Source organism: Doryrhamphus excisus, linkage group LG8, assembly GCF_037039965.1.
Source record: "Doryrhamphus excisus strain RoL-2023G ecotype Guam linkage group LG8, RoL_Dexc_Guam_v1.1, whole genome shotgun sequence".
NCBI classification, from domain to species: domain Eukaryota; kingdom Metazoa; phylum Chordata; class Actinopteri; order Syngnathiformes; family Syngnathidae; genus Doryrhamphus; species Doryrhamphus excisus.
The window spans coordinates 16990132-17013854 of record NC_136364.1 but is presented as its reverse complement, the minus strand read 5'-3'; the positions used below and the strand labels follow the sequence as shown (position 1 = coordinate 17013854).

General features: G+C 40.4%; 3 protein-coding genes across 9 annotated transcripts; 2 read left to right on the top strand and 1 right to left on the bottom strand.

Annotated features, from left to right (window-relative positions):
• The first annotated feature begins 1568 nt into the window (after positions 1 to 1568).
• slc33a1 (solute carrier family 33 member 1) lies at positions 1569 to 9819 on the top strand. 2 transcript variants are annotated; one of them, XM_058079746.2, is made up of 9 exons: positions 1569 to 1664; positions 2076 to 2534; positions 2616 to 2769; positions 4680 to 4875; positions 4943 to 5142; positions 5219 to 5403; positions 5472 to 5589; positions 6425 to 6643; positions 6716 to 9819. In XM_058079746.2, the coding sequence occupies exons 2-9, from the start codon at positions 2119 to 2121 to the stop codon at positions 6887 to 6889; spliced, it is 1662 nt and encodes a 553-aa protein (XP_057935729.2). In that variant the 5' UTR covers positions 1569 to 1664; positions 2076 to 2118; the 3' UTR covers positions 6890 to 9819. The 2 variants fall into 2 exon arrangements, with proteins under 2 accessions (XP_057935729.2, XP_057935730.2); XM_058079747.2 differs by having other exon boundaries at positions 1603 to 1799.
• rps6kb1b (ribosomal protein S6 kinase b, polypeptide 1b) lies at positions 8903 to 19438 on the bottom strand. Of its 6 annotated transcripts, none has more exons than XM_078792926.1 (15): positions 19364 to 19438; positions 17016 to 17059; positions 16818 to 16938; positions 16673 to 16741; positions 15231 to 15378; positions 14751 to 14808; positions 14561 to 14661; positions 13209 to 13299; positions 13028 to 13118; positions 12836 to 12943; positions 12703 to 12765; positions 11973 to 12050; positions 10828 to 10935; positions 10638 to 10750; positions 8903 to 9814 (listed from the first exon to the last, which is right to left on the bottom strand). In XM_078792926.1, the coding sequence occupies exons 2-15, from the start codon at positions 17039 to 17041 to the stop codon at positions 9559 to 9561; spliced, it is 1431 nt and encodes a 476-aa protein (XP_078649052.1). In that variant the 5' UTR covers positions 17042 to 17059; positions 19364 to 19438; the 3' UTR covers positions 8903 to 9558. The 6 variants fall into 6 exon arrangements, with proteins under 6 accessions (XP_078649052.1, XP_057935735.2, XP_057935736.2 ...); XM_058079752.2 differs by having other exon boundaries at positions 18458 to 19436; XM_058079753.2 differs by having other exon boundaries at positions 19241 to 19436.
• tubd1 (tubulin, delta 1) lies at positions 18343 to 23538 on the top strand. Its single transcript, XM_058079755.2, has 8 exons — positions 18343 to 18617; positions 18703 to 18850; positions 18917 to 19133; positions 19199 to 19430; positions 21014 to 21178; positions 21296 to 21424; positions 21509 to 21692; positions 23266 to 23538. Exons 1-8 carry the CDS (start codon positions 18467 to 18469, stop codon positions 23378 to 23380), a joined length of 1341 nt encoding a protein of 446 aa, XP_057935738.2. The 5' UTR covers positions 18343 to 18466; the 3' UTR covers positions 23381 to 23538.
• Positions 23539 to 23723: the final 185 nt, after the last annotated feature.

The window sequence follows — 23723 nt, the reverse complement described above, 5'->3', positions numbered from 1 at the left end:
CTGTGCAAACAACACCTCCAAGCGCCATCTCTTTTCAGAATGAGACAACATGTATGTGCAATGTGCTCATGTACTTTAACACATTGCAGACAAATTGCACACAAGTTATGTAAAAAAAGAAATAAAAAAATACCTATGTATATGTTTTAATCGAGTCCTCAGCCTTCCCCAGCCATAACTAATCATATGCTCTTTGTGAAATTAAGAGTTAAATAGGAATTTCACACATTCCAGCACATGACAAGAGTTAAAATGCACAGTGACTAATTTAAGAGAGCACTGCAGAGTCATATAATTTTACAAATAAAATGTATTATAAAGAGATTGTTCATGTTGGGCAGTTGCAAGATATTTCAAGACCTCTATCATGAGGTTGGGGATCACAAATGCCGAAACGCATAATATCAGCACCATCCCATGGAAAATGACATGAACAGCATCACAACATAAAGAAAATGCATACTATTAACTAGCCTGCTCATAGTTGAACTCTTATACAATACTAAGCATGTTTGGTTGACTAGGCGTCGCATTAGGATGTCATTTATTGGTGAAATAAAATCACAATAAAGACGCTGGTCTCACATGCTTACAATTGAGCTGCTCTTCAAAATCACATGCTGATGTTCAAATTTGCCTGCGACCTGTCACATGCCATCTGCGGCGATAAGCAGCTTCACATGCGCTCATAGCAACCACAAGGCACAGTGTGCTGTTATTCATTACCTCCCGATTCAACCACGTCTTAATGCTTGTATTGTGATGGCCTTATCAAGAAGAACATCTCTGCTCAAGAAAACATTGAGGATGATTTTCAGATATGAAGTTATGAAACTCATTCTTCTAATTAAAGTGCTTTTTATTTGCTATTTCTTCGTGCAAAGTGCATTTTTTTATGTGCACAGCATGGAGGTCACAGGTCTATTTGAATCATCGGGTTTTGTGATTTAATAACACTACTTGGGAACTCAATATAAGCACAAATCTTGTTATGAATTCAGTGTTGTTTGTTCACTTCCTGCTTTCCATAATACAGTTTAAGTTTTTTTTGTTTTTTTTTTGTTTGTTGTTGTTTTTTGTTTTAATTTTGATTTTTTTTAATTGTTTGTCCCATACCAAAGTATGAGTACGAGGTGATATGACCATACAATGACATTATGTGTACCATAGTAACTGTCCATATAGTCAATAAGTTGGAATATTTCAAGAAAATTCTCAAATCTAAGAGAAGGTCATAGCATGAGAAATACGTTGGACTGGTCGCCAACTATAACTATATTGTCTGTCTGTTGAGGCAAGATAATGGGAAATAGTTGTATATTATTTTATTGTTCTTTTAAACAATCTTTCATAGTTTAATCAATTCAATCATACACTATTGTACTTGAAGAGAAATTAGATGCATTGAATGAATGGGAAGTTTTTTTTAATAACACAAAAAATAATATGTATCTATCAAGAAATTCATACATTTCTGATTTTATTTTATATCTTACATTTAAAAATATACGACACTCACGTTTGTTTCGAAGCGGAACAAAAAAATCAGCCGACTTTTGACACGTCATCTTTAGTGGCCCGGACACATTTTAATGTTACACAGCAAACGCTTCCTGCTTCTCCGGTGTTGATTTCTCTCGGATGTGAGCTGTTCAACTTATACGGTAGACTTCTGCTTCTAAGGGTATCTTGTTTGTTTTGCCTTAATTTCACGCTCAATAAATTCCACAATAATTGAACGTTGGTTAATTCAATAAAAAATGTAAATAAAATGCGGCTTATTCCGTCATCACAATCAGGTATGCATGCTTTCATATTATTTCAGTTTATGGTTGTTATTCTTTAATACTCACGAATGTACTTCGTTTTTGTTTCACCTCTACTAACTGAGCTCTCTAACTGATAATATTTCTGTGTTTATTTTGCTTCTGTGGCGTCGCTTGGACCACCAATATGTAAACAGAAGTGAGAGAATGGCTTGATAGTTTCACTTTTCCCAGCATAGCCAGACAATACAAACTAGTAATTATACTGGTTATGAGTCAGCAGTTAATTTGAATGTTTTTTTTTTGTAGAATTACAAGGGGCCCGGCACCCTTTGACATCCACTGTGCCATCATGGAGCACTATGATTTGATGTCACACAAGAATGGCCGCCAAAGAAAACAAACAGGTGGCTCCCTCCATCCAGAAACTATGAAGGACAATGCCAAAGCAGAGATGAGCATCTCTGAGACAGAACTAGAGGGGGAAATTGACAGCCTCATCGCAGGCTCGGACTTTGAGGACAGAAGGCACCCCAGGATCCATCATGGGATTCGGGCCGAGCTGGGGAACGTGTGCCTTCTTCTTTTCCTCTACGTTCTACAAGGGATTCCTCTTGGACTGGCTGGCAGTATTCCGTTGATTCTACAGAGTAAGAACGTCAGCTACAAGGACCAAGCCATCTATAGCTTTGTTTTTTGGCCTTTTAGTCTCAAGCTGGTGTGGGCACCACTAGTGGACGCACTTTACTTCAGCAGGTTTGGTAGAAGGTAAAAGGAATACTTTTATGGATGTTTATCAAGTCGGGACATCATTCCATTTTTAAAAAAATACATTTTATGTCTCTCCAGGAAGTCCTGGCTGGTCCCCACGCAGTATCTGTTGGGCATCTTTATGCTTTACCTGTCTTTAAGAGTTGACTCGATGCTGCAGGGTGAAGGAGGCCCGAACGTGGTTGCAGTTACGTCACTTTTCTTCATGCTGGCATTTCTTGCAGCTACACAGGTTAGCATTCATGGTACATTTTCACACCTTAACGATGGACACTGAAACGAAAACTCAAATAATTATAGTAGTCAGAATTCCAGGAATAAAATGTCACATTTGTAGTGGCTATTTGTCCTTAAAAAATAAACTTAACTTAAACTATAATATGTTTTATGCAGGTAAAAGAGTCATTGTCCATACAACCTTGTTCCGTTTCTTCGTATTTCAAGCAAACTAAAAGGGAACAAAGGCAGAGACCTGTTGCCTCTCTTGCTCTGGTACAAAAACCCACAAAAAAACACTAATTAACCCCAACAAAATATGATTAATAAACAAGTAAATAACTAACAAGAAAATATTATCAAGTAATCCAAACAAAACAACAACAAAAAATAGATCAAGATATTAGAAATCTAGGAACACACTACTAAATAGCTCCTACAACATTGTTTCAAGAATGCACAAAAATATATAATTTCTACAACAACAAATTAATAATACCTCACAGCTAGGAGAACAGGGTTCAATTCCACCCTCGACCATCTCTGTGTGAAATTTGCATGTTCTCCCCGTGCATGCGTGGGCTTTCTCCGGGTACTCCGGTTTCCTCCCACATTACAAAAACATGCTAGGTTAATTAGCGACTCCAAATTGTCCATAGGTATGAATGTGAGTGTGAATGGTTGTTTGTCTATATGTGCCCTGTGATTGGCTGGCCACCAGTCCAGGGTGTACCCCGCCTCTCGCCCGAAGACAGCTGGGATAGGCTCCAGCACCCACCGTGACCCTTGTGAGGAAAAGCGGTAGAAAATGAATGAATTAACCCCCCCAAAATATGATTAATAAACAAATAAATAACAAGAAAATATTATCAAGTAATCCAAACAAAACAACAACAAAAAATAAATCAACAGATATTAGAAACCTAGGAACACACTACTAAATAGCTCCTACAACATTTTTTCAAGTACTATAAGTGAGAGTAAAAAGTGAGTCTTACACAAAAATATCTAATTTCTACAAGAACAAATTAATAATACAGTAATCCCTTGTTGTGATATACTGTGGTATGTGAATTTCCATGAAGTGAGATTCCTTGTGTATAAATGAAATATTTTCTGGTCCGGTGAGCACTGCCTACATGGTGCCCAGGGTGTTATCCAATGAAAATAAACCTACAAATAAACCACTAATTAACCCCAACAAAATATGATTAATAAACAAATAACTAACAAGAAGATATTATCAAGTAATCCAAACAAAACAACAACAACAAATAAATCAACAGATATTAGAAACCTAGGAACACACTACTAAATAGCTCCTACAACCTTTTTTCAAGAATAAGTGAGAGTAAAAAGTGAGTCTTACACAAAAATATAAGAACAAATTATTAAGAACAAATTAATAATACAGTAATCCCTTGTTGTGATATACTGTGGTAAGTGAATTTCCGAGAAGTAAGATTCCTTGTGTAAAAATGAAATATTTTCTATTTCATTATTATCGGCGGTCGAGTGGTTAGCGCACAAACCTCACAACGAGGAGACCAGGGTTCAATTCCACCCTCGGCCATCTCTGTGGGAAATTTGTATGTTGTCCCTGTGCATGCGTGGGTTTTCTCCGGGTACTCCGGTTTCCTCCCACATTCCAAAAACATGCTAGGTTAATTGGCGACTCCAAATTGTCCATAAGTATGAATGTGAGTGTGAATGGTTGTTTGTCTATATGTGCCCTGTGATTGGCTGGCCACCGGTCCCCGCCTCTCGTCCCGAAGACAGCAGGGATTGGCTCTAGCACCCCCGTGACCCCAGTGAGGATAAACAGTAAAAAATGAATGAATTATTAGAGCCTTCTAGACATGAAATAACACCCTTGTCGTCACCTTTACAAGAGGGAAAAAAAAGTATTGACTTGTTTCTTGTCAGGACATTGCAGTGGATGGCTGGGCCCTCACTATGCTCTCCAAAGAGAATGTAGGCTATGCTTCTACATGCAACTCAGTGGGCCAGACAGCTGGTTATTTCCTGGGTAATGTCCTCTTCTTAGCTCTGGAGTCTGCTGACTTCTGCAACAAATACCTGAGAATCGAGCCTAAGGAGACCGGCATTGTCACCTTGTCAGGTATCTCATATACAACATCTAGCCGGTCTTGAATCTGTTGTTGATTGTTCATTTTCTTTCTTTGCAGACTTTTTGTTTTTTTGGGGAATGATCTTCCTTATTTCTACCACATTGGTAGCCCTCCTTAAAAGTGAAAACGCGCATTCCAAAGGCAAGAGGAAAGCTCACGAGGAGACGGAGGGTGTTTTTGAAACCTACAAGTTGCTGTTCACGATCATCAAGATGCCTGCAGTTTTCACCTTCTGTGTGCTGCTTCTCACCGCCAAAGTACATCAAGTCAATCAATAACTTCTCAGAGTTTGGTGTGTTTTCTACTTGACCACATGTCCGCTGCTTGTTTCAGATCGGCTTCTCTGCAGCGGACACGGTGACAGGTCTGAAGCTGGTGGAGGCCGGCGTCCCGAAGGCTCAGTTAGCATTGCTGGCGGTGCCGATGGTGCCTCTACAGATCCTGTTACCGGTGGTGATCAGTAAATACACAGCAGGGCCCAGACCGCTGGATGTCTTCTACAAGGCCTTCCCTTTCAGGTTTCAACCAGTACACACCAGTCTTGTGTGTGTGTTTCAGGGTTGTCAAGAATTGAATGTTTTTGCAGGTTGATCATTGGCCTGGTGTTTGCTGTGCTTGTTTGGTGGACCCCGAGTGTGAGACAAGAGGAAGGATTTCCTGTTTACTACTACGGGGTTGTGTTGCTTAGCTACGCATTGCATCAGGTGAGCTTACTAGCATTAGCTTCGATGGAAATCACCAAATTCTTTGTGTTGCGTGCAAGTAAAAAGTGTTCATTATTCATTCATTCATTCATTTTCTACCGCTTTTACTCACGAGGGTTGCGGGGGTGCTGGAGCCTATCCCAGCTGTCTTTGGGCGAGAGGCGGGGTACACCCTAAACATTCACATTCATACCTATGGACAATTTGGAGTCGCCAATTAACCTAGCATGTTTTTGGAATGTGGGAGGAAACCGGAGTACCCGGAGAAAACCCATGCATGCACAGGGAGAACATGCAAACTCCACACAGAGATGGCCGAGGGTGGAATTGAACCCTGGTCTGCTCGCATGTGAGGTTTGTGCGCTAACCACTCGATCGCCGTGCAGCCCGGCTCTAATAATGAAATAGAATTTTTTTTATACACAAGGAATATTACTTCGCGGAAATTCGCTTACCACAGTATATCACAAGGGATTACTGTATTATTTTGTTCTTAATTAATAATTTGTAATTTGAGATGCGGGGTACACCCTGGACTGGTCGCCAGCCAATCACAGGGCACATATAGACAAGCAACCATTCACACTCACATTCATACCTATGGACAATTTGGAGTCGCCAATTAACCTAGCATGTTTTTGGAATGTGGGAGGAAACGGGAGTACCCGGAGAAAACCCACACATGCACGGGGAGAACATGCCTGGTCTCCTTGCTGTGAGGTCTGCGCGCTAACCACTCGATCGCCGTGCCGCCTGTTCATTATTCATTTTGGATGAATTATTTCAAATTAAAATATCTATCCAGTTCAGTCTAATCATTTTGTGTGTTTCCCAGGTGACTTTGTACAGCATGTACGTGGCATGCATGGCTTTCCACGCCAAAGTGAGCGACCCACTCATCGGCGGCACCTACATGACACTGCTGAACACGGTCACTAACCTGGGAGGCAACTGGCCCTCCACTGTGGCTCTGTGGTTGGTCGATCCTCTCACCTGGAAGGAGTGCCGCGGTGCAGTCGGGCAACAAACGTGTGCCTCTCCCGAGGCAGTAGCGGTAAGCGTGGATGATGACGATCACGACGATACAGTAAGAAGATGCTAACTTTGTGGCTCCTCCTCGCTCCAGCTGTGCATCAAAGAGGGCGGCGCGTGTACCACAACGTTGGACGGCTACTACGTGGAGTCGTTGGTGTGCGTGGTGATCGGGCTGGCCTGGTGGGTGTGGTTAGGGAAGAAAATGAAAAGGCTGCAGGAGCAGAGTCCTGCTGCTTGGAGGTGCAGAGTTCCACTCAGTGACTGAATCACTCACATCTTTTACTGCATCGGCAGACACTCAATGCTGGACGTCAAACTCTTTTCTGTTTTTTTACGGCCTTTTCTTTGCTGGCTGCAATAACCAAATCAGAGCATCATGTAATCATCTTCTATGTGAACAGATGAAAAATATACTGTAAAAACTATGCAACATGCCTAGACACTTATTTTTAGTCTGTATTAAATTATTGCTATTATGGACATCTGCAAAATATATGAGCTCCAGTGCGTCATGCGTTTCTTGTATTGTACTGGTGTGGAAAAATATGTATTTTTTTTAATGCATTTAATTCAACTTAACATCATTAGGGTTCCGAAGGGGCCAGATAGTTCAGTAAAAAAGGTCCGTTGATCAACCAAAAATATTAAACGTTTCAGTAGGGGTGTGACGGGACACGAGATTGGGTCTACAAGGACGAGATGAGATATTAACATTACTTTTAAGGAAAGTACAACAAAAAAGTATACAATATATAGCAATCTTCAAATTTTTACTGTTACCTTGCATTGGGCCTCACAAGGCTACACTCCTCTGTACTCAGCCTCCACCTACCAAGAAAAAGAGACTGTATGACTGACAAAATGGCTCACTGTATTTATCTCATTGTAACAAATGCGGCAAGGTGCTGAAACCAGAGTGAACTTTCCTGTTGCCTGTTTGGATGTGGTAAAATTATGAAGTTCATTTTTATTTTTTGTGTGATTAATTATTCTCTCAGGCTAAGGGCCCACAAGAGTTTTTTCTGAATGAATCTTGTCACATTTTAATCTCGCAAGCTCTTCTAACACACCTAATATTTAGTCATTCATTCATTTTCTACCGCTTTTTCCTCACGAGGATCGCAGGGGGTGCTGGAGCCTATCCCAGCTGTCTTTGGGCGAGAGGCGGGGTACACCCTGGACTGGTCGCCAGCCAATCACAGGGCACATAGACAAACAACCATTCACACTCACATTCATACCTATAGACAATTTGGAGTCGCCAATTAACCTAGCATGTTTTTGGAATGTGGGAGGAAACCGGAGTACCTGGAGAAAACCCACGCATGCACGGGGAGAACACGCAAACTCCACACAGAGATGGCAGAGGGTGGAATTTAACCCTGGTCTCCTAGCTGTGAAGTCTGCGCGCTAACCACTAGACCGCCATGCCTCCCCTAGTATTTAGTATGAAATAAAATTTTAAGAAATTAAAAGAAAAATTATATATTAAGATTTTATATAAAACACTAAATTGAGTCAATTAAAAAAAAAAAGCTGCAGATTCTTTTTTATTCCCACCATACATTTAAATTCCCAATCATAGCTCAACATGCTATATTGTAAAGTTCCAGTTTAATCCTTTCTTCCCAGTGTATTCCCAATTTCCAGCTTTGGCAACCCTAATATTGATGCTTTATTCCGATTTAAATGTACAAAAGAGCCTGTTTGAGTACCAGTGATTTATTTTGAGTAGGATTCCATTCATATGAAGTCATACTGTATGTGCCTTGTTTAGTGAGTGTGAAGACACTGTTTAAAACTATTTCACTGCATTTTACATTCCTTTTTTTGCAGCTGTAGAAGTTGCCGCATCGCAGCTTTACACCCGTGGAACAATTGGCTCAGAAGTTACCAAAGTTCTAAGACTAGATGCTGACTTTTTTTTGTAACACATTGTAACTGTAGTTCTCAGTTCTTCACATTCCAGTCTCTGCTAGTTGCGGCTATGTGGTGTACTTCAGTTTGTCTGAGTTACTTCAAGACAATGACCCAATGAAAATATAAATGACCCATTATTATTATTTTTAACACCCCTTCTATAAAGCCCATCAAGCTTAACACTACAAGTGTCAGCATTTTAACATGTTTTAAAATTGTCATTTTGTAAATGACAGTAAACGTTACGTTAACGTTAAATTGAGGTTTTCAATTACTATTCAAAAAAATATATACGGTGGGATGTACAGTAAAGCTTGATGTTGTGACTTGAAATAAATCAAAGATGAAAAAAAAAAAATACAAAAACAGTATTTTTTCGTTTTATTATAATTTTTTCCCCTTGTTAAGCAGGAATTTTAAAACAGCCCCATGTGTTTTTTTTTTCTTTCTTTTGAGCATTCAAACTCCAGATCAACTGGTCTGGGAGAAGAGACCGATGGTGTATTGATGATGTATTAATAATCCAATTCGAAGAGCGGATAAATGGATAAGCCTCCAAGCCGAAGTCATCTATGACACGGACTTAAGTCAACATGATGTATGTGTGATGTATTTCTGAGGCTCTCTGATTCTTAATCGATGCATAATGCAAAAGCTACAGTCAATACTTGATTGACCTTTTGTCTATTAATATACCTAATTCATTGAACCAGGAGACATCACTGAAACACTTGTACAGTAGATTGCATTCAATCTCTTTGCTGTTGCTCCTCCAAAAAAAAAAAAAAAAAAAAACATCTCCAGTCTTCTTTGTGGTGGTGGTGGTGGGAGGTTAAAGGTCATACCTGAGGTGTTGGCGATGAAATGTTGTGGTAACACTGAATGAACTGCATCGGGCATCTGTAGTTTGTGGATGATTGACATTGTCTCTAAGCATCCATACCTTTATGATTCTTTAAAAAATATATCAACAAAAAAAAAAAAAGAAAGTCAGACACTTTTGAAGAAGCAGGGTCATAAGTTCATACGTAAATGATCGGGCCTTTTGGCCACAACGGGGTACGCTTGCTGCTTCATCTGAGCCAGGTTGACCCCGGCAGGCTGACGAATAGGTAGAGGGGCGGAAGCTTCTGAGTTGGTGGTCACGTCCATCTGCTCAGGTGTAGATAGTTCCATTGCCTGTTCCTGAGGAGACTGGAGTAGGCTCGGCCCTCCGCCGGGGAGGAGGGCGCTCCGGGGCCAGCAGTCCCCTCCTGAGAATTTGACCGGGCTGAAAGGATGAAACAATTCAACTCGACTTGCTCACTTTCATTCATTCATTCATTTTCTACCGCTTTTCCTCACGAGGGTCGCGGGGGTGCTGGAGCCTATCCCAGCTGTCTTCGGGCGTGAGGCAGGGTACACCCTGGACTGGTGGCCAGCCAATCACAGGGCACATATAGACAAGCAACCATTCACACTCACATTCATACCTATGGACAATTTGGAGTGGCCAATTAACCTAGCATGTTTTTGGAATGTGGGAGGAAACCGGAGTACCCGGAGAAAACCCACGGGGAGAACATGCAAACTCCACACAGAAACGAGGGTGGAATTGAACCGTGCTCTCCTAGCTGTGAGGTTAGGGTTATTGTGAGGTCACAATAGGGATGCAGATGAGGTTCTCATTGGGAGTGACCAGGATGGATAGGATCAGGAAGGAGTACATCAGAGGGACATTATATGTTAGAGGCCTTGGAGATAAAGTCAGAGAGGCCAGACTGAGATGGACAATTTGGAGTGGCCAATTAACCTAGCATGTTTTCGGAATGTGGGAGGAAACCGGAGTACCCGGAGAAAACCCACGGGGAGAACATGCAAACTCCACACAGAGATGGCCGAGGGTGGAATTGAACCCTGGTCTCCTAGCTGTGAGGTCTGCGCGCTAACCACTAGACCGCCGTGCCACCCACACTCACTTTCATTCAACTTATTAGAAAATTATAAATAAGAAATATGATGAGCATTGGTGAATCAATTCCATTCACCATGATGCCTTAATCATTCAAGCGAGTTAAATCTTCTCTATTTACTCATCAGATAGCCTGACTTACCTTAGAGGGGTTCTTGGGCTGCCGATGAATCGTCGAGGTGAACGGATTTTTGGCTCGAATGAGAACTTTTCTTTGATATTTTCCAGGACTGATGGCGCCACATAGGTGAACCCCTATACAAGTATACATGTAAGGACTATTACGGGGCACAGTGTGTGTACGATCAAGACTCTAATCAGCAGGAAGTTACCAGGAACGCTTGATTGGCACTCTCGCTAAGCGTTGAGTCATCTGGGCTGTCGATCGGCGTCTGACTGGTGAATTTCGAGTCAAACTGACTCACGTCTTCCGCTGATTGCTGCAACAAAACACACATTGTCAGCTGAGAACACTTATATACTACAAGACATAGTATTATGGTACATGCATCAGTATCCATAAAGTTAACCTACAGTTCTTAGACCTACTAATACAAGAGTAAGTAAGGATAATTCATGAAGCATCTTAACCCTTGAAGTGCTGCAAAGGTAGATCTAGATCAGGAGTCTCAAACACGCGGCCCACGGGACACTAGTTTGAGGCCCCCACCTTGATATGAAAGTTTAATGTTAGTGCGGCCCGCGCAAATTTGATATGGATGCTGTATGGTATCATGTACCCAGAAAAAATTATTACGTTTGATTAATGTTCATGTTAAAGGTTAAATAACTGTTAATAGTTATCCTCCCTATCCGTGTGGAAGTGGTAAGTTTTTGGCTATTTAAGATTAAAGGAAATAACTTGAAGGTTACCGTTTAGGTCGCTAGCTGTCTAGTTTGCGAGTTAGCATGTGTCTCACTACCCTGCAGTTGCGCAATATGTTGTAAATAAAAAAAGTATAAATGTGACTATAGTCGTGTTTTGTCATGTCTACATGGCTCTAATAATGCTTTGTTAATTTTAATCTGAAAAAAAATAATTTGTCTACCCACCAACTATATGTGGTTTCTTAAGTTTTTATTATTATTATTATATTTATTTATTACCGATTGATTTGCTTTATTCTTGATTTGTTTATTTATGTTTCATCTTATTTTGTGCAGAAAAATAAAAATTAAGATATTTGAGAACAGTGGAATGTTTTATCAGAGCTTTTCTTGTAGAAAATCGGAACCAAAGCACTGAAAAAGTTTGTATATTTTTCTGTTTTTAATAAATGCGTTTTGTTTTTTTTTTTTGGAAAACCTGATGCGGCCCAGCCTTACCCAGACCCTAGCTCCAGTGGCCCCCCAGGTAAATTGAGTTTGAGACCCCTGATCTAGATTAATACACTCCCAGGAACTTGTATTACAGTAGTTGTAAAAGGGTAATCAAAGTCTCACAGACCAAATGTCTACTTAAAAAAACTAAACTCACCAAGAAAGGTTTGAAGGGAGGCTCCACTTTACGAGCCAGTAAATCCTCCCAGTTGATGTGTCGGAAGAAGGGATGTGCCTGTAGGACATAAAAAGCAACTTAAAAAGAGTTGCACACACATACAACTCCCGGTGTCAGACAAGAACGCTCAATTCATCATACATCAACTTAATACCCATGTGATGTATATACAAATATACCATCATATCCTAATATGAGTGGGGAAAAACACATTTTAAAAGTTTTCCCGTAAGGCATTGCATCTGAGCAACACATTCACACACTTGGGTGCTGCAATGACATCAGCTTCCCTATGCGCTTTGTGTTCTGGGCTTTCTGGTTCCCTCCAATGGACAGAAGCAGCACTGCAATGTCATTTACGATGCTCCTCCAATTAAGAAAATAAATGCATTATGGGAACACTTTAAAATGGGGTTGGGGGTTTGACATATTATACTCAAATTGACACATGTTTCTATATTTCTTAGTTATAACAATTGTGTGTGATGAGTTTGTTGTTTGGGATTGAACCATGAGTCAGACTGTAATATTGAGTAATGACCCGTTGTATGGTTTGTTTCAGACAAGTTGAACATGTTCCATGAAGGAACATCATGTGGTTATGTTTGCTTAGGATTGCTTAATACTGTCGTGCAATATTACATGCTTCTGCAATGAGAGACGGTGACTTTGCAAAGTTGCGCCATTTCATTTTGGAGGAGCTGCTCACCTGCACCTCTGTGGCATCTCCCACACCGGCTCCCAACCGAGACGAGGCGTTTCTCTTCAGCAACTGGGCACATGTTTAAAAGCAGGTGAAAACAACAACATTGACATGATGTCACCACAAAAACAAAACATACGCGTTTAAGGAGGTCTCGAGCTTCTTGTGTGAGGTAGGGTGGGAGGCTGAGTTTGCACTTCAAGATCTTGTCGATGGTCTTTTTACGGTTTTCACCTGTGAACGGCGGCTGCAGATGGAAAGGTTTAAGAAATTACTGCAGGTTTTGCTACTCCAATATTTGGAATGATAAAAAATGCATAGTCACACTTACCGCTCCAGTGAGCATGTCGTACATTAGGGCGCCCAGACTCCACCAGTCCACTGCTCTGTTATGTCCGCTTCGCATTAAAATCTCTGGTGCCCTGCACGCCGATGAGAAGGCATGTCAAGGTAACGTATTTATGGACAGAATAAAAGTGCCGATGCACTGAATGTGGATAAGGGTGACTTACATGTATTCAATGGTGCCGCAGAATGTGTGGGTGACTGTACCGTCGTGAATGGACTCTTTACACAGACCGAAATCTGTCAACTTGACATGACCTGGAGGGGAAACATTCAGATGGTTATATTCCACATTGTGGTGTTGGCCTGATGATTGTATTCCATGAAATCTGCCTAGTGACAAGAAGCACAAAGCAGTCCTGTTGAACTATACTGTATGTCGCATTAAGTAGTTACAAATTTTACAGTGGAACCTCGGTTTACAAATTTCCCCACTGAGGGACGAATAAAGGCATATCTTAATCTTAATCTTTCTATCATTAATCTGTTTCTAAAATGTCAGATGAAAAACAAAACGTACAAAAACGGCAAATGTGGGGGGAAACGTTAATACAACTTAAGCGCCGCACACCTGCACAGTGGAGAGGAGGGGGGACACATCATATAACACGCACTGGACCTGTGCACTTTGTTAGGTGTCTCCGTTATACCGTTAAGACGCTACTTTTGTACTTTGCACACACATACAACTCCCGGTGTCGCTAAAGAACGCTAAATTCATCATACATCAACTTAATACCCATGTGATGTATATACAAATATCCCATCATATCCCAATATGAGTGGGGAACAACATTTTAAAAGTTTTCGCATAAGGCATTGCATCTGAGCAACACATTCACACACTTGGGTGCTGCAATGACATCAGCTTCCCTATGGGCTTTGTGTTCTGGGTTTTCTGGTTCCCTCCAATGGACAGAAGCAGCACTGCAACGTTATTTACGATGCTCCTACAATTAAGAAAATAAATGCTTTATGGGAACACTTTGAAATGGGGTTGGAGGTTTGTCATATTATACTCATACTGAATGTTGTATTTTAATGTATCTTTTACTCTGTTTACTTGCTTTTATTCCACTCCATTTTTTCTGTAAAGCGTCTGAGTATTTTGAAAAGCGCTATACAAATAAAATGTATTATTATTATTATTAATACTGTTTCTCACCTTCTGGCACTTTCAACTTTTTTGCAGACAAAATTTAAAAAACAAAACAAAAAAGCACACATTGATCTAACACTCAAATAGTCAAGTGTGCTTAAAAGCCTTATTGGTGCACGGCGCAGTGCTAGATAGTGCTGCCATCTTGGAAATGTTGCCAGATCTGCCGACATTCCAACTAACCTTGATGACATTGTCTCAAAAGCGACTGGTGACAAATCTAAAGTTTTTCTAGCGTTGTTGTCCGGTGTGCAGCCCAAAAACTGAGGTTCCACTGTATTGGTACTAGTACCCACAATAGAGATCTATATAATCTACCCGAGTGGTGGTTTCACATAAATAAACAGCATTCTCACACACCTTGGCTGTTCAGCATGATGTTCTCAGGCTTTAGGTCTCTGTAGATGATGCCCTTTTGGTGGAGGTGACCCAGAGCCATGGAAATCTCTGCTAGGTAGAAACTACAGGGAAGAACAAGACAATAACCTTAATCAGCATTTTTCACATTTAAAGCCTTACAACATTCCTACACAGGTTTTTTTTAACTCACCAGGCTGTGTCTTCCATAAAAATGCCTTCCCTCTCCAACTGCATGAAGAGTTCTCCTCCTGCACAGATGAAACCGTCAAGATTATAGACACTATAGACAACAGCATCAATTTCTGGAAGATCTAGAAAGCTTTCTGTGCTGGTTATTGTGTGCAGCTCCTCGATAGGAGTCCTCAATTCAATACAATGGGCTGAAAAATTAGCATAATAGGCCCCCTTTCATAGATGCTATTGAGACATTTTAAAAATATAGTGCATCATTTCAGTTATACAGTGCTAAGTTGCTGTTATACATATTACCACTTGTTATTAAAGGCAGCAGGCTTTGTTTTTTATGTTTTATATTAGAGATGGGAATGTAAAATTTGTATTTAAAAATGCCTCTCCAATTATTAAATCATTTAATGACGGCAACAAACCACAGGTAATGTAAATATCATGTGTAGGTTCATGCTACGTGCACACGTATCTTGACACTGACCGCTGAGATACTCCAGGATGAGGTACAGCTTTCCGCCTGTCTGAAAGGCGTAGATGAGATCAACAATGAAAGGATGCTTCACCTCCTCCAGGATGTTCCTTTCTGCCTTGGTGTGGGCGGTGTCCTTGGCGTTACGTACAATCATTGCCTGACAAACACATACATACAGTATATGCTGTACATAAATAAATACAAACAATAAAGAGTTTAGCTGTTTTCGAACCAAGTATTCACAGTTCTATTAAGAATTTCCTTCTGCTTCTGTTTGATAGAAATGTAATTTTTCCACATATATATTAGTACATATATATATATTAACAGATAATACTTTAAAACAAAAAATAGGATTAATCTAGAACTTCAAATAAGCTGCACACAAAATACAAGTCATCACTGTTTACATAGAAAACACTTCAATACTGGTACAGTGAGCTGTCAAGGGATTAGTTCAAGCCCACATCTAACGTAACCACTAAACGTACTACTGTAAGTCTCACTCCTAGGAATGTGGAGATAAGTAGGAGATGGCAGGAAAAACAGCCATTTTTGTTCCATTTCATGAACAGTTAAAGCTATGTCGTACATAAACTCTGCATCTTCAGAAACGAGTTCAAATTGGGTCCTCAACAAGTCACTGGGGTTGTTTGGACCATTCTAGCGGAAGCAGTAAGGTGAATCTCCTGAGGCAGGAGTGTATACAGTGCCAAGGCTGCAGCATCACACATGGCAAACCACCAACAAGCTAACAAATCTGCTTGTCGAACGAAAATGTCGAACACTACTGTATTGGCTTCAAGGACACATAATACAGTGGAATGAATATAAAATGTACATAACATTTTAGAATTGGTTCCCTATTATACAAAACAGTCTTTTAATGAGACAGTAATGTGCTCGGGGACTAGTTTGGGTGGAAGAATACACTATGTGGGACTCACGTGCAGGCACACTACTCTCAACACTGGACTGTCGCAACAATCATTAAGGATAAAGATGGTTGTAACATATGATAATGGTATTATTTCATTTGAACATGCATCAGATTACAATTGAATGCATCACATAATCAGTTCACAGTTCCACATGTCCAAAAGGAGTAGGAAGAAGCAAAGCTTATTAAATTCTACCCCTCCATCTGGTACTTTTACAATCAGTAACTGTTACATTTGTTCACTTCCTGCTTTCTGTAATACAGTTTAAGTTTTTTTTTTTTTTATTTTGTAATTTTTTTGTCCCGTACCGAAGTACAATATAACCGCATGTTTATTTCATACCCTATTTTAAACCCCTGGTGGTGGTATTATATTGATATATCTGATATTTGTTTGGTTGAAAAAGTGTTTTGTTAAATACCTTTAACAACGCAGCCAACAGTGGCACATTTGTCTTAGGTTGCTAACCCCTGGGGGTCAAGCATTTAAAAAAAAGAAAAACAAACATACCTTTTTTAAGACTTTCATAGCAAATATTTTGCCCGAAGCAGCTCCTACTACTTTTCGAACTTGAAAAACCTGCACAAAAAGGAAGATTGTTTAAGAGCTTGTCAAAAAAAAAAAAAACAATATCAAAAGATTGTTTCACACATACCTTTCCATAGCCCCCTTTCCCCAAAACTCTTAGGAGTTCAAAACACTCCGGTCTAATGTTTTCCGTCCCCTGATTGACATTGTCTTCTGATATCTCGATCTTCTCACAACCTTCCATGTTGCTGCAAAGACACGTTCAATACCTAAATATACGTTATGGTCATAGAATCTCAAGTGAGAACTGATATTCAATACTTACAAGTCAAATCCACTGCACTGGTCCATGATGTCATTGATTTGTGCCTGGAAGGAAAAGCAGAAAATGATGCTGAAGTCAAATATGTAGAAACAGAGGGACTGCGGTAAAGCAGGTCCATAGAAATTACATAATGTCTTATGCACACTCTTTCAAAACTTCATGTATGGTTAGCATGCATTACAATAACAGAACATTTAAAAGTATTCTAAACAATGCAAGGTAGTAAACCAAATGTACCAAATATTTACATGGTTGTCTCCATGCATGTTTCCAAAGAAGGTGTAGAGCTACAACAGTTGCCTGACCATGTTATATGAACATGAAAAAACTAGAAAAAAAAAAGTGCATACACAAATAAATTGACATTTTTGCAATTATATGTTTGGCACACTTTAAATAGCAGATCAAACAGTATGCGATAATCTAAAAATGCACATTTATGACAATACTTCAACCCTAATCAACTGCAAATTGCTACATTTTTCTCAAAACTTTGACACAGTTTAGAACTCCAAACAAGACTCAGCCTGTCACAGTCCTGCCAAAATAAACTGTTGCTCACTCTGACACATTTATCACTACTGCCTATTGGCCAAGTAAGGCTGTGCTTGCACAAGTACAACATGACAGCTATGGGATTTAAACGTGACCGCCTTGCACTTCTACTATGTTGTCGGGTACAATAAAAAAAAACAAAAGTGGCAGTTCTGTATTGATTGCAGGTTAAAAGTGACCAGCGATGTTAGCTTGTGTTAACGCTCCCCCGTAAGCAGGCCTGGGAGCTCCAGCTGCCGGAGTAGGCCCGCGGTGGCTGGCAGGCTAAGCGGCTAGCCGCTAGCTAGCTTGCTAGCTAGCTAACGCCTGTGCATAAAGAGTTGTTGCTGCTGTGACAAGTCTAGTAGCTCCGCTCAGAAGCTTAATTTAAGTACCTCGTCAGTCTCATCATCGGAAACATTTTCTTCCGGCTGGTCCAAATCAATGTCAAACACACCAGCCATGGCAGCGCTTCGCTCGGTTCGCTCTGTCACAGACCGCAAGAATTACAAGCGTCCCCCACCTCATGGACAAACACACACCGCCGCCATAACCGGCTACTACACTGAGCATGCGCAGAGCAGTACTCCTCGAAAGGGGCGGTAACCTGTTTTTTTTGTCACAAAACAATAAAAAATAAATTCTTAATTCTTGTAGTTTTTGTATTTTGAAGTCTGAGTTTGCTGTGAAAATTAAACCAACCAATTAATAAGTTAATTAAGATAAAGTTTATAGACTTTAAGATTAGCATCTTGAGCCACACTCCTTCGGAAGGTGGCGGTGATGCACGTTTGCTAACTACCAATTTAAAAGAAGAAGAGGAAGAAGTTGCTTCAAATTGTGTGGATTAGCTGAAACTTACAATCGGTAACTAAATGTAAGAGTAAGAAATAGTTCGTATACTTTACGTGGGACAAATGTCAGTGGTGGCGGTCCAGTTGGGTCAGTGCGGCAACCAGATCGGCTTGGAGCTGTTTGACATCCTTTACAATGACGCCCAGGGAGGAGAGAAGAAAACATATTGCACAGCTAGCTGTGAGCGCTTCTTCCATCAAACTAAACATGGAGGTACCGTAACACTGTCTTCTAATATAATAATAATAATAATAATAATCAGAGCAAGCACTGTCACACATAGACGATCTTTGTGTAGACTTTCTTGCCAGGGCAGTGCTCATCGACATGGAGCCAAAAGTCATCAAACAGAATTTCAGCAAGTCTGCAAGATGCGGCAAGTGGAAATATGATGACGCTTCAAGCTTCAACCAGCGACAAGGATGTGGAAACAACTGGGCGAACGGGTGTGATTCCTGTAGAAAAAATGCCATACAATGAATATTATAAAGCTAAGACAGACATGTCTCCAGTTATTGTGTTCAAGGCCCTCGTCACAGAGAAGTGGTGGAGAACCTTATGAGAAGAGAAGTGGAACGCTGTGACAGACTGAGTGGGTTCATGCCTGTGATGAGTGTGGCCGGTGGGACTGGTTCCGGCGTGGGGACGTATGTCACGCAGTGTCTACGGGATATGTACCCCAAATCCTTCATCGTCAACCACCTTACTTGGCCGTACGGGAAGGGGGAGGTAAGGAATCTGGAAGTCATCCTGTAGAAGAAAATCCTTAATCTACCCGTTCTCCATCTTTTAAGGTGATCGTCCAGAATTACAACGCTATGCTGACACTGCATCACCTATACCAGCTCTCAGACGCCCTGCTGGTGCACGAGAACGACACAGTGCACAGGATCTGCAGTCAGCTTCTTCACCTCAAAGATATCTCGATATGTGATATCAATAAGGTCATCGCTCATCACCTGGGCGGCGTCCTGCAGCCTGCGCTCACTGCTGATTCCTATGGAGTCTACAGTAGGAATCCTCTGGGTAAGGAACACTGCATGACAAGAATTGGATGTATTGAAGATGATATCATATACATCATATAAAGGAATGAAAGACATGACAGACAAAGGCTTGATGCAACTTGAAGTCATAACAAAAACTCCACTTTAATAACATAGTTTATTCATTCATTCATTCATTTTCTACCGCTTATCCTCACAAGAGTCGCAGGGGTGCTGGAGTCCATTCCAGCTGTCTTTGGGCAAGAGGCGGGGTACACCCTGGACTGGTCGCCACCCAATCACAGGGCACATATAGACAAACAACCATTCACACTCACATTCAATGGTGGTGTAATAACTATAAAAGCAATCTTCATTCGCTAAATGTACTGCAAAAAAGGTCTGTAAGGATAATTCATAATGCCGCCCACAGAGAACATACTAACTCATTCATTCATTTTCTACTGCTTTTTCCTCATGAGGGTCGCGGGGGGTGCTGGAGCCTATCCCAGCTGTCTTCGGGCGAGAGGCGGGGTACACTCTGCACTGGTCGCCAGCCAATCATAGGGCACATATAGACAAACAACCATTCACACTCACATTCAAATATGGTGTAATAACTATAAAAGCAATCTTCATTCGCTAAATGTACTGCAAAAAAGGTCAGTAAGGATAATTCATAATGCCGCCTACAGAGAACATACTAACTCCTTATTTCTAAAATCACATATACTTAAACTTGCTGATATAGTTAATCTTCAAACAGCTAAAATAATGCATGAGGCTAAAAATAACCAATTACGTAAAATTTCATCCAATACTTCTCTACAAGAGAGGAGAAATATGATCTCAGGGAAGAACTACATATGAAACACTTATATGCTAGGACTACGTTAAAAAGCCATAGCATTTCAGTATGTGGAATCAAACTATGGAATGGATTGAGTAAGGAAATCAAACAATGCACAACGATGAGCCAATTCAAGAAACAATACAAGCAGTTGATGTTTGCTAAATACAAGGATGAAGAGTCTTGAACCAGTCATGATGTGCTATATATATCACTATATTGACACTTACTATGGTACCCATTATGTCATTGGATGGTCATATCACCTCGGTATAAGGTACATAATAAAAAAAAACCTTAAACTGTATTATGGAAAGCAGGAAGTGAACAAATGAAACAGTTACTGATTGTAAAAGTACCAGATGGAGGGGTAGGATTTAATAAGCTTTGCTTCTTCCTACTCCTTTTGGACATGTGGAACTGTGAACTGATTATGTGATGCATTCAATTGTAATCTGATGCATGTTCAAATGAAATAAAACCATTACCATTACAATTACATTCATACCTATGGACAATTTGGAGTCGCCAATTAACCTAGCATGTTTTTGGAATATGGGAGGAAACCGGAGTACCCGGAGAAAACCCACACATGCACGGGGAGAACATGCAAACTCCACACAGAGATGGCCGAGAGTGTATAACATAGATTATATCAAATTTATTTGCATTTGAAAGTGAAAGTGATGCAGAAGTTATATAATACTGTATGTAATAATAGCTTTAAAATGACACTCACCTTGAGACATAACATTTTCTTGCATCTCGTTCAGGTGAGTTTGTGAGCGCCCTCGTTTGCCACCCAGAGTACAAGCTTCTCAACGTGAGCACCATCCCTCAGATGCACAGTTCCTCCATAGCATACAGCACCTTCAGATGGCCTGCTCTGCTCAAACACCTACGCCAGATGCTCGTATCCAACACTAAAATGGAAGAAGGCAAGTGGAGTCAGCAGTAGGGGTGTCATGAGACGAGGCGATAGACGGGATTGGGAGGAAAAAAAGCTTTGACACTTGTTTTTGTTTGCTTGTGTGTGTGTGTGTGTGTGTGGTAAGGTATAAACTGGCATGTACGTCCACTGCCAGTGTCGGAGCGTACCCAAAGTCTTACAGGATCCCGTTTTAACACCTCCTTGGCTAATCTCCTCATCCTGAGAGGGAAAGACGTGTTCACCGCAGAGACAGGTTTCAACACACATTGCTTTAAAATAAAGTAAGAATCCATTCTTTGTTTAAAAAATGAACATGAATTAACCTAGACTCTGCTAGGAGACTTTGGGGATGCGGCTCTTTACACCTCATGGCTGCCACCGAAAGAGGCTTTCAGCGTGTGGAAATGTCCCGTGACATTTAATAAATATGAAAAAACGGCGACACTCGTCAGCAATAGTCAAGCTTTGTTGGAACCGTTGGATAACATGGTGAGAAAAGCCTGGGATATGTTTGCCGCCAGGTGAGTTTTTCATTTAAAGTTGTTTTTAAACATTTCTGCACAGTTCGAAAAACAAATTTGATTATGTTGAATTAATAGAGTTAAAATTTGACATGTCTTATCGAAAAACATTGAAAATGCAATTTTTTATGTCATGTTTTTCACACTTTTTGCAAGGATGCTTTGCTACTGAAATTACGAATAGTTATTGCTATTGATATTGGATAATAGTATTTATACCTGTCTGTCTTTCTACAAATATAGTCTTTAAAGGGGGACCTATTATGCTCATTTTTCTGCCCTTTGTATCAAGTTGTGGACTCCTATAGAGCAGCAATACACAATAACCCGCACAGGAATCTTGGTAGATCTTCCAGAATCTGCACCTATTCCAGCAGTATTTCCAAAATGATGATTTAATTCATTCCACCCATGCTGTGATTGGACTTCTTTCAGGGATCACTACCAAAATGAAACGTCATTATCAGGGATTTTGATATTGTTTAACACCATAATACAACATTCTAACATTTATAGGTCAGAAAAGTGGAAAAAGCTTAATAAGTCCCCTTTTAAATGTTGTTTCAAACTGTGGGCCACCCCTCAAAATCTTTTTGCGCTGTTGGATCCTAAGGAGGTTCTAAAGAGAGCTTCAGAATGAACAAAAGGGAATGAGACCAAATTATCAGCTGATGAAAAATTCAAAACAGCCTTTAAAAGCCAACATTTTTTTTAAAAATGTGGTTTCAGTATCATTTTATGTCACGTATTTATGCTTTGTCTCTTTGAACGCGGTCGGATTGTTGAGCTGCAGAAGGAAGCGAGCCTTTGCCGCTGAGGTTGGATGCAGTAAGATATCACCGTCATCTTAAAAAAAAAAGATCCTAAGGGTTACGGGAAAAAAAAAAGTCAAAAAGGTCTTTTTTATTCTCTGATGAGAGAAAATGTAACATTGATGGTCCTGGTGGCCATCATTGTTACATTGTTTACTAGCATGACAAGATCTGACCTGAGATGGAACAATGGCGCTTCAGGTTGCGCAGGGGCGTCAAACAGTGGATATTGCAGTCATTACTTGTGTGGTAATGACTGGACTGGTAATAACGTCACTTTTAAGGACCATCCTTTGTGTTCCCCTCTGAGAGCATTTGGGATGGATGGGGAAAAAATGGACAACTTCACCACCTGGAGCAACATTCCCACTATCCTGAAATCATTGGTAGCAAGCATGTCCATACAAGTTTTTGAGGTGATTGGTGCAGTTATTCATGACTGAGTCTGCTTTAAAAAAAAAAAAAAAATTCCATTTGGGGGGGGGGGTGGGCTATGGTCTTGCACATCTGAAACAACAGCTGATGAACGGCTTATTTCAGTTTAAAGGTTGTTTACCATAAATTGCTGACTCAAAACTTTGACTCTACCTCGAACCTAAAGAGCCAGCAACGCAAAATGTAAATTCCTGCAATTTTTCAACTGGTCTTAACATTATGATCGAGTGTATATACTGTACTTCACTTTTAAAGTGAAATAGGAAATGCACATGACAATGACATCTTAATCGCCTTTTCTGTCTGTTTTTCTTTCTTATTTTTAGAGCTTACATCCATCAGTACTCCAAGTATGGCGTCTCAGAAGAGGATTTCCTCAACGGCTTCACATTTGTAGAGCAAATAGTTTCCAGTTACAGTCAGCTGGGCTGCAATGGATAAAGGTGACTGAATGCAGTCTTTAGACATGCAATGGATACAAATATTGTACATTTTATATCATTATTTATTGCTCAAACCACCAGTAGTGCAGACTTTGGTTATAATAATAAAAGAACCTCATGTATATTTAAATAAATTTATTTGTAGTAATGGTTAAGACAGACTGTTTCATTCCAAGCGCAGACTTAGACTTAGGCTGAGGATCCACAACTTCAGTCAGCTTACAGACCACTGTTGCCATGCAGACTTAACAGCCAACACCAGTCTGATAAGCTAGCTGAGGAGGTGGCTAATTGGTGTCCAAGTCCAGGAAGGAGGCCCGAGAGGAGCCATCACATTGCAA

Bases quoted from the DNA above. Each gene is read 5' to 3' on its own strand.
- slc33a1 (XM_058079746.2), top strand. From the start codon at position 2,119: ATGGAGCACTATGATTTGATGTCACACAAGAATGGCCGCCAAAGAAAA. The intron at 2,535-2,615 runs GTAAAAGGAATA...ATGTCTCTCCAG, and splicing joins TTCAGCAGGTTTGGTAGAAG to GAAGTCCTGGCTGGTCCCCA. The intron at 5,143-5,218 runs GTACATCAAGTC...TGCTTGTTTCAG, and splicing joins TGCTGCTTCTCACCGCCAAA to ATCGGCTTCTCTGCAGCGGA.
- rps6kb1b (XM_058079749.2), bottom strand. From the start codon at position 18,013: ATGGCTGGTGTGTTTGACATTGATTTGGACCAGCCGGAAGAAAATGTT. The intron at 12,051-12,702 runs GTGAGCAGCTCC...TATGTCCTACAG, and splicing joins GAGATGCCACAGAGGTGCAG to GCACATCCCTTCTTCCGACA. The intron at 9,815-10,637 runs GTAAGTCAGGCT...TCATCCTTTCAG, and splicing joins AGCCCAAGAACCCCTCTAAG to CCCGGTCAAATTCTCAGGAG.
- tubd1 (XM_058079755.2), top strand. From the start codon at position 18,467: ATGTCAGTGGTGGCGGTCCAGTTGGGTCAGTGCGGCAACCAGATCGGC. The intron at 18,618-18,702 runs GTACCGTAACAC...ATCTTTGTGTAG, and splicing joins CCATCAAACTAAACATGGAG to ACTTTCTTGCCAGGGCAGTG. The intron at 19,431-21,013 runs GTAAGGAACACT...CATCTCGTTCAG, and splicing joins CTACAGTAGGAATCCTCTGG to GTGAGTTTGTGAGCGCCCTC.